The sequence below is a fragment of the Thamnophis sirtalis genome, unplaced genomic scaffold, assembly GCF_051295495.1.
Source record: "Thamnophis sirtalis isolate CommonGarterSnake01/CBP01778 unplaced genomic scaffold, rThaSir2_p1.2 scaffold_4, whole genome shotgun sequence".
Classification (NCBI taxonomy): domain Eukaryota; kingdom Metazoa; phylum Chordata; class Lepidosauria; order Squamata; family Natricidae; genus Thamnophis; species Thamnophis sirtalis.
The window spans coordinates 79,000,573-79,014,879 of record NW_028261384.1 but is presented as its reverse complement, the minus strand read 5'-3'; the positions used below and the strand labels follow the sequence as shown (position 1 = coordinate 79,014,879).

The 14,307-nt window shown below is 34.0% G+C and overlaps 1 protein-coding gene across 1 annotated transcript in view; it reads right to left on the bottom strand.

Moving 5' to 3' along the window:
- Positions 1 to 14,307, bottom strand: part of ADCY1 (adenylate cyclase 1) — a 261,866-nt gene that overhangs the window by 39,103 nt on the left and 208,456 nt on the right. Inside the window, exons 8-10 of the mRNA XM_014060098.2 lie at positions 10,196 to 10,351; positions 4,702 to 4,896; positions 268 to 365 (exon numbers count right to left, since the gene is read on the bottom strand). Coding sequence (XP_013915573.1) covers positions 268 to 365; positions 4,702 to 4,896; positions 10,196 to 10,351 — 449 coding nt within the window. The remainder of the gene's footprint in view (positions 1 to 267; positions 366 to 4,701; positions 4,897 to 10,195; positions 10,352 to 14,307) is intronic.

Genomic DNA, 14,307 nt, shown 5'->3' with positions numbered 1-14,307 from the left:
TGAATGTAAAAATGTCTTTGTTTTATTACTTCCTACAAGATTTGTTTTTCCACAAGCAATCCACTGCATTAGCTTTGTTCCCATTAACTTCAGTTAAAGAGCAATGGAAAATTTTCAAAGCTAAAAGACATTAATTGAGGGTTTTTTAGTATGTTGGATAGAATTTAAGACTTAGACACTTTTAATGAATACAAAGCACATTCAAAATAGTTATTTACCAATATAAATGCACTTGGCATTTAAATTGTTGGAAACAAAATAACTTACTGTGGTATTATTAAAAGATAGACAAGGCCAAATAAGGCAGTTAGAATCAGTGACAAGACTACAGCACTGGTGAAATATTCATCTTGAAGTTGGTGATACTGTGAATGAAAGAGGGGAGGGAGAGAGACCGATTTAGTTAGCCATTTGCTTTGCATTTTGTGATTCCGAAGACAATTGTGTTAAAAATGAAGTACAGAAAGTGATTTAAAATCCTGAACTTTGCCAGTTACATATTTCTTTTTAAATATTTAGAGTTAGCCTAGATTTGGAAAAAATAAGTCTTTACATCACTCTTTAACTTGGAATCAGGAAAAGAAGTGGGAGGAGGGGGAATCCCAGATAAATGTGTGCTATTCTTGAAAGTATATTGTATGCTATTCAGAAAACAGCAAAGGCAAGCAGTAGCCTCTTTATACCTCAGACTGGAAAGGAAAGGTAGAATGCAATCTCTGCAGTTATCTCAGGTCTCAAAAGTGCTGTAACATAGCAGCCTTCATTTCCACTCAAAGCTCGCATGGTTTTTTAATTTTTCATTATATTGGAAGTATCAATATTTTATTAACTATCATTAATAACCTTCCTTTAGGAGCAGACTTATCTAACTACAGTTACCCATACTGATTTCAGAGAGCTTCCACAAAGCTAGGATGTATACATTTTTAAATAGGTTAGATTATTATAATTCATTCAAACCTACAGAAAAAGATAGTTGAATAAAGGTACAATAATTCTCAGGAAGAAATGATCCATAGGAAATAACTCAATGGAGAGGACAAATTGATTTCTGAGACTAGGAGAAAAAGTTCAGCATGAAAAGGATTTCTTGCATTTACAAGAAAGTTCTCTAGTTTCTTAATGAAGTCATGAAAAATATTGACATCCTTTCCCCAGAAGAAAATATTTTTTTTCTTGGTGAAACTGTTTATCTAGGATGAAGTCAACCCTACTTTATCACAAGCTGTGTTTTTGCTTATCACTGCAATTTGTTTGTTAAACATTGTTTCTTACAAAATACACAAATACTATATAATTAATCTTGAATTAAAGCCAGTCCCAACAAACAATATCACAACTTAGTGGCAGTAGCTAGTAAAAACAAAAATGATTAAACAGTTGTAGGGAAAACTGCCAAATATTAACTGAATAAATAAAAAAGAGTACACATTTGTTGTATGTTAGTCTTCTACAGATAAAAATTTTGAAACCCTAAGTGCTAATATGAACAAAGCTCTGCTCCAAGTTTCCTTCAATATTTTTTTTCAAAATAGGATAGTTTTGATCTAAAATTATGAAAGGATTACAATATCCTGATAATTTAAGAGAGAAATTAGGGTCCTACAGTCAGGCAAAACAACTATCTGATATCGCAAAGTACATTTTACTTGCTTTTCCCTTACATGTAAAGAATGAAGGAAGAGGATACAGAGATTCCTTTCACTCATTGCTGTAATATTAAGGCAAGATTTACTATCCTACGTAACTTGGAACATTATCACAATCAATTAAAACTACAGTGATGAAATAATAATTCTGTGATGAATGAAGCCAATCCTTTCCTGAAAGTATTTTTTCATTTTTGTTTCTTTCAGCTGAAGAATGCTGTGTAAAATATCTCAAGGAGCTCAGGTTTGGAAGGCTAAATCTTGCATTTACAAAAAGATGCAACCACGTTTCAGGTATATACAGGAAGTAAAGATACTTCAAACATAGAAAGAACCTACCGAAGGAGCGTCAAAATATTATGAAGACAAAGAATTACAGACCAATTTTATTATATTATATTTTTATTATTTATGCTGCAGTTTTGGCAGAAAGACTAAAGAAGATTTTATAAGTATATTCATGAAGACCAATCTGGCTTTCTGCCAAAAAGACAATTAAGGGATAATGTGAGAACTGTTTTGAATATTATTGAATAGGTACAATATCATAATGAGAAACAGCCACCTCTAATATTCTTAGATACAGATAAGGTGGTTGACAATATAAATTGGGCTTTTATGTTTAAAGTGCTGGAAGAAGTGGACTTTGGAGAGAGCTTTATTCAAGGGGTCAAAGTTGCTTACATGTCAGAGCAAGCAAAAATTGTTATAAATGGTGATTTAACTAATTCATGTAAAATTCAAAAGGATACGAGACAAGGATGCCCCCATCTCCTTTGTTGTTTATTTTGTTGCTGGAAGTTTTGAACAGAGATATCAGGCAAGATGAAAAAACAATAGATATAAGTATCAAAAAAAAGTTTATAAATTAAGGGCATTTGCTGATGATTTGGTTATATTCCTGTAGGACTCAAAAAGCAATATAGAATATTTAATGAGGAAATTAAATGTGTTTGAGGCTATAGCGGGTTTTAAAATAAACAAACAGAAAACAACAATGCTGACTGTTGATATGTCCTCTTAGGACTTGGATATATTGACTAAAAATGATTTTAGACTCAGGAAAAAGATGAAATATTTGGGGGCTATGTTGATAAACACAAACATAGAACTGTTTCAAAATAATTATGTGCCTCTCTGGAATGATATTAAAAAGGACTTACTAAGATGGGACATATTTCATTTATCAGTTTTGGGTAAAATTTCTGTAATTAAGATGAATGTCTTATCAAAAATGCTTGGACAGTTTTAGACATTACCATTACTTACCACTAATATTCCATTTAAATAATGACAGATGTATATTTCCAAGTTTATATGGCAAGGAAAAAAACCCAAGAATTAGACATAAACTATCGCAAGATGCTAAGGAAAGAGGGAGTTTGAGTTTACCAGATTTGAAACTTGTTATTTGGTCTGGCTAAAGGAGTGGGTAAAGCTCCAGAATAAGAGGCTACTTGATTTATAAGGTTTGAACTAAGGTTTGAATGGCACAGTTATTTATTGTATGATGAAGTTAAAGTAAATGTTGATTTTAACAACCACTTTGTTAGACATGCCATTCTAAGAATTTGGAATAAATATAGAACAAGGTTTCTACAAAGATGCCTCTTTGGGTGTCCCCCACCACCCAGGAAGCCTTTTTCAGAAAAGAGTGAAGCTGGCCTGGTGGACTTATGGTAAAATAATATCTTTTGATTTTGGTGATCCTACCGCTTTTTATTTTTCATTTTTCATTTTTCACTTTTTATTTTTCATTTTATTTTTTTATTTTTTAAAGCCATGCCGCCTCGGCGCGCCATAGAGCGAAACATGTCCTGGTTTGTGGCTGGGCGGCATGCACTTTAAAGTGCAAGCGTGCTGCCCGGCCACAAACCAGGACATGTTTCGCTGAATAGCGGCCAAGCCCTGCCATTTAGAGTGCCAGCATGCCGCCCGGAAGGCATGCCGGCACTTTAGAGCTCGGCCGCCATTCAGCGAAACATGTTTCACTGAATGGCGGACGAGCCCTGCCGGCACTCTAAAACACTGATTGTATTCCTCCTTTGCTAGAGTACCAAAGCAGTAGCAGACGCTGCGGGAGTGATTGTGGGGAAGCTGCGAGGTCCGGGCGACCCTCGCTCCCCAACTTCTTCCCTGGCAATCCCAAAGGCGTTCTGCATGCACTCAGGAGCCCGTCGCCTCCGCCCATCAGTGGCTCATCGCTCCTCTGGCTGGCATAGCTCGATTGGCGCTCATTCAGCGCTGCCTTGGCAGCTCCATGTGGGCGTGGCGGCCATGGCAGCGGGCGCGGAGGGAGGCGGTAGTGGCCCCCCAGCCCTAGTGGCAGGTGAGTGCTCCCCCGCGAGGGTTGGGGGGCTTCGGGGCCGGGGGAGGGAAGGGGCACCTGGGGGGTGGGGTAGGGGCTTGTGGAGGGACATGGGGGGAGGTCCTGGGTGGAGGGAGGGGGGGCAGGAGGTCCTGCCAAGTGTATAGATCAGTGACATGCGGTGAGCTTCATGGATGGTGAGGGTCCCGCTCTATGGCGGACGTGGCGCCGGGGCTTCAGCGGGGCTTTTGCGCTTGCCTCACTGGCCATGAAGCTCACCGCACGTCACTGTGTATATCTTATATATGTTGACGGCAGCAAACTATACAAAAAAAAAAGGAAGCACATTTCGATCCCCAAATCTATTTAAAATGAAAAAAACCACCCATAAGTACTTCTGTTTCTATTTGGAACTGCTTGGACTTAGTGCATGAGGGGGAAAAATGAAGCTTTGATTTTGGATTTTATTGATTAGATAAGTTTTTGTTATAGAAATAGCTAGTTTATACTCCTATGTAAAAGTAAAAAGTTGCGGTTTGATTTTACTATTTTATTCTAGTGCACCAGAGGGAGTCATAAGTGAACATCTTTTTTTCTCTTTTCCCTTCTTGTCTACACGTCTCTTTTCCCTCCCCTATTTTTTCTACTACTTGATTTTACATTTTTGCATTTTATTTTATAAACTAATAAAAACTGTAAACACACAAAAAGATGCAACCAATCTTTTAAAAGTGTCTCACCTACCTTTTGCTCACGTTCTATCTGCTTATACCTTAGAGTAAAAAAGTTTAGATCTGCCATTTCTGATTCAGTTTGCCGAGCCTCTATTAAGCGGCTGATATACCGATTAACTCGGGTTCCAGGAGTGTTATAAACAACATTTGTAGAAAAAGAGGAACGATTCCTGAGTTTTTCAGAGGCTGTCCTTAATGCTCTTCTCTGTGGCAAAAATTAAAAATAAAAGGTTAGCGATAGGACTAACAATATAGTTGAAAGATTAAACAACACTCTATTCTAGCATTAAATGGAGTACAGATTGCTCTGCCTTGTGAAAAATCTATGAAATTACAAAAAAATTATAGCAGTAGCAACCAATATTTAGAGCCCATCCTCAGACTGATTAATATCAGGTGCCATAAACTTGTAAAATATGAAAAAAGGTAATTTATTAGTTTTATTACATATTCTGAATTTTTTCCATCATGACTTTATTTTTACTTTTTAAAAACATGTCTATAGGGACATAAGTTCTTAATATATTTCTTCAAACTATTACCGGTACAGAAATGGTAATGGAGAATTTTTATATGGAAATTGTGCTTCACAACATCGCCAAGTATCATCTTGGGAAACTGAAGCTCTTGTAACAGTTGTAACTTTTTCATGTAAATAACAACCTCAATTATGTACAAAGATACATTGGTTCCTTTGTTATAAAACATGGATTAAGCCTAACTCTGATCATTTTGGAATCCGATAGAATCTAATAACGTTTAAAACTAATGTAAGAGAGAAAAGCAATATATCACAGAGATTTCTCTTGTAATATTTAATTTCCTGGATAAGTGGGCAGAAACAGTAATTTAGAAAGGAAGCTTTTCAAATCTGGCTGTTCTTGCCATTCACTCCTCAATGAAAGACCTACCAAACTACTGCCCTTTGCTTGGTGGCACAAAATGGTGTAATATCTCCACCTAGCGGGAAAATAGAATATACATTTATTTATTGCAATATAAAATTGATTAAGGATGGATTATTTTTAGAGGGAACAGATTTTAAGATGAAACCATGCCACTTTTTTCAATATTTAACAACAGAGAAATATTATGTTCTGTATAAAATCAGGAAATGTTTAAGACTTATTTGATCTTAGGTCCTGTATTAGAGGCAAATTTCATCTGCGTTTCTTTCAGTGACAATGCCACGTGTATGTAAAAGTCATACTGTTTCATAGCTCCTGAGTGCTATATCTCTACTTATTAATCTACATTCATTAATGTTAACTATTAATATTCCATAATGGCCATTTACAATAGATCAGCATTCAATTTATTATTTCCAAAGGAAATATTATCTGAAGTGTGGGGAAGTTGTAAAAGTGAGTTGTTAAACTGTGAACACCAAGCCTCTTGTTAGCTTTGTAGTTTATCTCCTGCTTAATTGCTAAATAGAAACCTCTGTATAAATAGTATATGGCTTTGGCACCAAACAGTAGAAGAAGGAATTATCATTTATTTCTATCCCTTCATTAACTAGTGAGGAGAAAATGTCTTCAACAGATAAGCCTGCAACGAACATAAAAAGATGGGACTTCGTTCACGTGATTGCAGCAAGCAACTTAATTTATTTTTTTCTCTTTGCAGATGCCATTATTTATAACCTGTTTAGACAATCATGCAAGACTTGGAAACATTATTTATAAATAATAATTAAATATTATGGAAATAATAATAATAAACTTGAAATTAAAAAGTATATTAAGAAGTGGAGAGTGTTCAAGATACAATGGTTTTATGCAAGGTTTGATACACAGAAATAATTTTTGATTCTAGAATATGGATTTAATGCAGAAGAAGATGATTATGAAAATCCTGTGCTATTTATGGAAAAACTCATATGGCAGCTCTGCAATGCAATTTGGCTAGAGATTAGAGACAGAAACACAGATTAGTTTCCACTTTCATTCAAAAATGAGATCCAGTTGAATGCTAAAATTTCTTGTTTGGTTTTTTAATAAGGCATCTTTGACAACAAAGATATTTAGCTCCCTATCCAAATAGCCCCTTCCACATAAAAAGTACATAAGAAGTGTTCTGCTCTGAGTGCCATTGATAAGTTTATTAAGCAGGAGTCAGAAGGAAAAACCAAACAATCTGTACGTATTTAAGAACTTTTAGTTTTGAACATTTTTAGTTTAGAAAAATTATACTTCTTGTGTCAATTATTTCCACTACATCCAATTTTTATAAATAGTTTGCCGGTTGTTCTATGTCCAAAAAAGATATAACTAACGTTACTTCTAATTGTTGCAGTTCTAATTGCTTAAGTTTATTCTTTCAATGTGTTGGTTAGTTTTGCATGGCTTTCTTCTAGCTGATGCTAAACAAAAGAAGTCATGAAATAAATTGTTTGGCTGAAACCCATTCTTTAATAAAATGATAGAAGGATTTTTTTTGTAGAAGCTTTTCAAATGACACGTTTATAGTAAATTGTTAAATTTCCTTAACAATTGTTTATTTTGTTAATCTTAAAATTGTTGGATTATAGTCTGTATAGATGAAAGGTACACCTTCTACATTTATAAATTTGGATAAGGATGAAATGGAAACAACACATGTGTATTTTAGAGTACATTTTATGAGAAGATGAAGAGTAAGTATATTTATTTTTAAAGTTCAATTGCATTGTCATTTACGATAGTGACATACAGTCTAAACATTTTTGAATGCTTAGCATAAGTTCCTTTGAATAGTCCATGTTTATTTAAATTTAAGAACAAACAGCTGTTCATATTTCCACAAATTAAAATATCTCTCCCGCAATTTCAAGAAATAATTGGATTTATTTTTTGAGAGGCAGAGGAAACTTGACTATATTAACATTTGGAGTACAGATTGAAGCAATTGTTTGCTCATTTCTGAATGGCCAGTTAAGCTGCTGATGCTAATTGAAAATAACTTTGTATGATTCACAATGACTGATATTAAATTAATTGATAAAGGAAGAACAGCTGTTTGATCAATTTTTGATGCCCAAAAGACTTTCAAGTGGAATAGAATATTTCATCAATATCTAAAAAAAATGTGCTGGATTGAGCTTTATAATAAAATTTTTCAGAACTTCCCAAGATGTTAGAATCTTGGGAATCCCTCATGGAATCTTTTCCAAGTTTGTTGAAATCAGACTTTTAGACTCTTAAAGTTTAAAGTTTAAGACACTAGTTTTATTTTGGTCTATTGTTTCCAATATGGCATGGTCACTTTCCCTTAAAGTTCCTGCAACATCAACCCACTCTATCATTTCATTGTTGTTAGTAAGAATTGAGTCTAATATAGCTGATCGTCTAGTTTCCTCTTCTACCTTTTGAGTATCAAAGTTGTCAGCTAGGCTTGTCAGGAACTTGTTTGATTTCCCACTTGATGCAGTTTGTCTCCCAGTTGATGTCAGGGCAGTTAAAGTCCCCTATTACTATTTGCCTTGTTTCCAGCATACATTTATTAGCTGAGTAGCAAAAAGTTCTATTTCTTCTGCTTGGTTAGGTGGCCTGTAGTATATACCTCTGACAATGTCATTATTTTTTCCTTTTATATTAAATCATACATATTCAAGGAAGCTTTCATCCTTGGTTTTATATTTAGATACCACTGAAATATTATTTTGATACCTTAATTAAAGTACATAGTTTCTCTTTAATTGAAAAGTATTTTTTCCAGAATTAAATGATGCGAGACATACTGGTATTTTGAAGATCTTGGACAGACTTTTAAATCTGATACTTATTCTCATGAAAGTTAAAATAATCCTAGAAAAATAATTACCTATAAATCTTTATTTCCTAGTTCTTGAACTAAATAAATGTGAATAAATATTTTAGATACAATCACAGTGTGTTTAAAATTGTTTGATGCATTGCAATAAACCTTGGAATGATATGAAATATTATATAACACTATAAACCTAAAGATGAACATATCTTAATGTAATTATAATTTTCTATACTACAATCCATATTTAATTGAGGTAATATATTTATCAATGTTGAACAACTAATTTGTTGGCAATATTCAGGGCATGAAAAATCCATTTCTGTTTCTCAGTCATAAATTTTCATGCAGTAAATAGTTCAATTGTGTTGAATCCAAAAATATTAATTTGTGTATGCCAAATAATTAATAGATATCCAAAATATTATAAATTTTGAACATTGCAAAGGCTTATGTTTTAATGACAGCTAATTTAATCTTATTCAGGTTGTATTTCTGCTGACGGAAGGTTTTATTTATATCTTTTCTGTACAAATACAAAACAACCAGTTATCCAGAATATTATTTCGCAATAGCACTTATACTGCTCCATAGTGCTTTATAGCACTCTAGGAATGTCAGCATATTGCCCCCAATAATCTGGATCCTCATTTTACCCTGAGTTGGTAAAATCCTCAGAAGGATGGAAGCTAAGCCAGCCCTAATCACTGCACAACCACTATGGCTATATTATTTTTGTTATATAGTAAAAAAAAATTAAAAATATATGAATTTGATTTATTAATAACATATATTTATAAAGACTGATTACAGACTTTTAATTTCATATGAATTGGTGATCTCACCTTATAATTTGGTTGTCTGTAAGGCTAATAAATGCCACAGGTGCCATGTTAAGAATATTTCAATTGTAAATCCTACCATAGGGTTGCAGTTTACAGATGGTGTGTGTGTGTGTGTGTGTGTGTGTGTGTGTGTGTGTGTACATGGTGTGTTCAAATATGTTTTTGACCTGGTCACTGCTTGGAAGTTTATTTTTTTGCAAGATGTTTTGGAAGTGATTTGCTATTGCCTGCTTTCTACGGCTGAATGGCCAAATGTGCTAAGCAGGGCTGGAATTCACAATCAAACAATTTCTAGCTTGATATGCTGACTACTATACCAAACTGGCTCTCTTAGAATGTGCTAATTGAGAAGGTTTTAAAATGTTAGATATCAACTGCAGAACATTAGTAACAGCGGAAAATATCTAGGTTCCTATTATTTATTTATTATTTATGTTCCATATTTATTGAATGTTGGCTTTTCATTTATAAGTTAATAGTTTTGGGAAAGGAAATAAGATTTAAAACTGTGAATGTAATATTGACCTATTAGTATGAATAATTTGAATTTTTTTAATTTGATGTATTAAAAAGACCATTTTGTTACAATATAAAATATTATTATTTTGGATTTATAAATTGAAAATGTATATTCACCCTTTACCTATGAACTGTCTGTATATCGGTTTGAATTTGAATTGGTTTACTACATATAAGCTATTATATTCATAAATATTACTTTTTTCACTGTATATATTTTACTTTTTCTTGTACATTTTCTGTAGTTAAGCTCTGTCCTCTCTCTTTCTCTCTGCCTCTCTCTCTCTGCTTGCATTTGTACCTGTACCTGTGTGTGTTTGGGTGAACCATATACATACTCATTCATTCATTCTTTAAAGGATATTTACTGAATTAAATATATATATATACCTTGTCATCATCTTCACAAGTCATCACGTTGGAGAAGGGAATTTCAGCTTTAAACATTTTGCGACAATGCATCAGCTGAACTAAGAGGTAACAAACAGTCTTGAACTTCATTCTTTTGGCAGGCTTTATGTCAGAGAGAATAAGCCCTGGAAATATCTGGAAAGATATATATACAAAGATATGTTTAATTTGTTTAATACATTGTGTTCATTCTTACAAGCATTTGAATTACTTACCTCATCATTATTATGATTTGGTTGGTTGGTTGGTTAGTTGGTTAGTTAGTTAGTTAGTTATTGTTCCTTGTGACAGTTCATATTACAATAGAACTATTCATATTCAGAGTGGAAATATTTTTCCAAAAACAGTTTCAATTAACTACAAAACCCAATTACCCATTTGAATTCATCAGCTAAAACATTAACAGTTAATATAGTAAGATAACCATTTCCAAAGAGATAGGCTCAGGGCCAAGCTATGGAAATATATACATCTCTTTATTTGTTTTAATGGATCTATTTTAAGGTAGGATAGGACAGGACAGGATACAATAGAATATAATAATAGAGTTGGAAGGGATCTTCTAGTCCAATATCCTACTCAATCTTATACCATTTCAGATAAATGGCTACCAATCTCTTCTTAAAAGCCTTCAGTAATAGTACTGAATACCGTATAGAAGTATAATACAGTATACAGTATTATACAGTAGATACTACTGTATAATAGTAGTAGTAATCACCCAAAACTTCTTTTTTTAATAAAGTATTTTGTTTTTTATTTTCATACATCTCATTGTGTGAATGGTTTGATTTCTAAGTGTCAAACAGTTCAACACCAATAAACATAACAGTATTATTCCTAGTAATTACATTTTCATTTTCAGTTTTACTAACATGTAATTTCCACTATCATCCTTCAATTCTAAACCTTCTACTATACATTGTATCATCTTATCTGTTTTTGCTATTTTCCTTTTATTTCTACCTCTATTTTAGCCCCCCCTTTTCCCCTTCTAATATTCAAAGACATGATCCTTCCTTTTTTCATTATTCAATATGTCAATATGCACATTTAGCATCAATCATGATCTTTCAAGCATTTATCAAATTACTTAATCCAAGCTTTTCACTGTTAATCACATTTTATACATATTTAATAATGCCCTTATACAAATACTGTTTATCTAATTTACAAACCATTTTTCAGCATCTATAATTCTAATAATATACATTATATTACTACCCTATTAATATATATTCAAAAATACTATTTGTCTCATACCACATATAGAGCAGTTATCCAATTTATATAGTTCTAATATTCATACACATTATAAGGTATTTTCGTAATATATTGCTTTACATTCCTTTCCCTTTATCCCACATTTCACACTCATCCAAATTTTAATCATCTTTTTTGGTGGGGTTGTCTCCCATACACTTCTTTTAATTCTTTTATTTCACCTACTTTTGAATCTGCATTGTAACTATACCTCTATTTTTCTCTCTTTTTGCCCTTTCCCCCCACTGTCTAATTCTATGATTGCCTGTTCTAATCCCTTTTTCTTCTCTCCAGCTATCTTTCTGTTTCTCCCATTTTCTTTTCACATCTTTTAGAGTATTTCCCTTCTGCTCTTTCTGATGATTCCATTTTCCCCCTCATTGTCCTGTTCTTTACTTGTTCCTTGTATATTTTCTAGTTTTTGATCTATACATTGTATACAACCAAATATTTTCTTCATCTCCTTGTGTTGTTCTTTTATAAAATCCTTAATGTCTTGGTACATCAGCTCCATTTCATTATCTCCACTAGCTTCCATTTTATAACCTATCCAATTTAAAAAAAGAAGCCAGGAGAGCACCCACAACTTCTGAAGGAAAGCTGTTCCATTGATTAATTGTTCTCACTGCCTGGACATTTCTCTGTAGTTCTAGGTTGGATCTCTACATGTGTTTCTATCCATTGCTTCTTATCCTTCCTTCAGGCACATTGTAGAATAGGTTGACCCTGTCTTCTTTGTGGCAGCCCCTTAGATATTGGAAGACTGCTATCCTCCCTAGTTATTCTGTTCTATACACTAGAAATACCAACTTCCTGCAACTGTTCTTCAATGTTTTATCTCCAGCCCCCTAATCATCTTTGTTGCTCTTCTCTGCATCCAATATCTGTTTCATATTGTGGCAACCAAAATTGTGGATGTAGTATTACAAGTGTCATCATACCAAATGATGACTTTATAAAATGGCATTAATACTTCCTGTGATTTTGTCCGGTGGCGCCGTGCAGCCTGACGAACGTCTCCTTTGAAATGCTTCAGTCCCGAGATCTCATTACACTGTTTGGAAGTGTATATCAACTATCTGACAGTTTGATAACCTTTTCCTCGGGTGAAGAGGAAGGGGGGAGCTGCTGAGCATGGGTAGAGCTCTATTAACCCCCCCAGGAGATAATTCTGGGGTGTGGAAGGTGTGAGCCCCCTTGTAGCTTGGCACACTCCGGGATTTATTCTGCTCTTCTCAGAAACAAAGGCTCGTGACCACCCCTGCATCAATGTTTGATTTACATCTGAGCAAGAAGCAGGCAAAGCAAATATCGGAGAGTCCACAACTGCAGGTACATTTAAACTTTAGTTCCGTTTTACAAAACTCCTTCTGTTAAATCTAACAAGACAGAAGTCAAAATGGCACTGGAATTTTGAAAGTGGGGCTGAACCGAAACTTAACAAACTACTACGGAGTTTAAGATCACTTAAAACAGCATTGATTTATTACAAGTTATAAGAGTAATAATTGTAGTAAGCGTTCTGTTTGGACTTAACAGTTTGGTGGAAGATAAGCTTAATTGAATACTAGAAATGTCCTCAAAACAATTTAAAACAACAACGACTTCAAAGAGTGCTGGCAGTTCTCCAGCCCTGACAAATAAATTACAGTCATTATTACCTCCCCCTCCTCCTGTTTCTGCTGTCGAGGTTTTAACTCTGGAGGTGCTGCAAAGAGCCTTAAAGGACGCTTTAACAGAACAGGCTTCTGCTTTAGAACTTAAGATTGAGGAAAAAGTTACGTCTGCCTTCAAGGATACAATACAGATGGGAAGTTCCAGCTGGATTAGTGGTTAATTACCTGGTACAAAGACACCGTCTTAACTCAGTTTGGAAGGCCAGAGATTTTTACAGCAATGTATTAAAGTCATCTCCAGGACCCAGAGAAAAGGAGCAAGCAGGAGAGGTTAGATGGCAAGATGCCCAAGGACCATCGGAGGTGGCCCAAGCTTCGAATCTTCTTGTGGACCCAGAAGGATTTAAAGAGCAAAAACAAACCCGAGCAGCTACCAAATGCAAGGAACAAGAATAAAAGAGGCAACAAGCCCAGACAATAGCTCAAGAAACCATAAATATTAACTCAGAAGCTATGGGAGGAGCTAGGCCAAAAACCAAATTACAGGATTTCCAGGTTTCTCTTAAAATGCTTCAGGGAGCTAAAGATGACAATTAAATTTTTAACCTGGAATGTCAATGGTTTAAACTCACCACAAAAAAGGAAAAAAATATACCACTATTTGAAACAATTTTAAAATGACGTAATTTGTTTGCAAGAAATGCATATTAGAACAAATGACCAGAAATATTTGATGAATGTAAGATTGGGACAACATTTTGTAACCTCTGCTTCAGAGAAGAAAAATGGTATAGTTATATACCTAAGAAAGGATATAAAGGCTGAACTAATTGAATCAGACTCTCAAGAAAGATATATTGCAATTGAACTATTAATAGAAGTAAAAAAGATATTCTTAATGGGAGTATACGCCCCCAATCAACAACAAGAAAATTTTTACAAGATGCTCCATACTAAGTTAACACAATGGAATTACAGATCGTGTATACTATTGGGTGATTGGAATGGACTTCTGGATACCAAGAAAGACAAGAAGGGTCCATTGCAAAATATTCAAGCATGTGCAAAATTACCTAAGTCTTTCTTTGATATGATGGATGATCTGGAGCTAAGAGACATTTGGCAGGAAAGGGATGCCAGAGAACAGGACTTTACATTTTTTTCTGATAGGCATCAATCCTTTTCTAGGATTGATTTTATACTAATTACAAA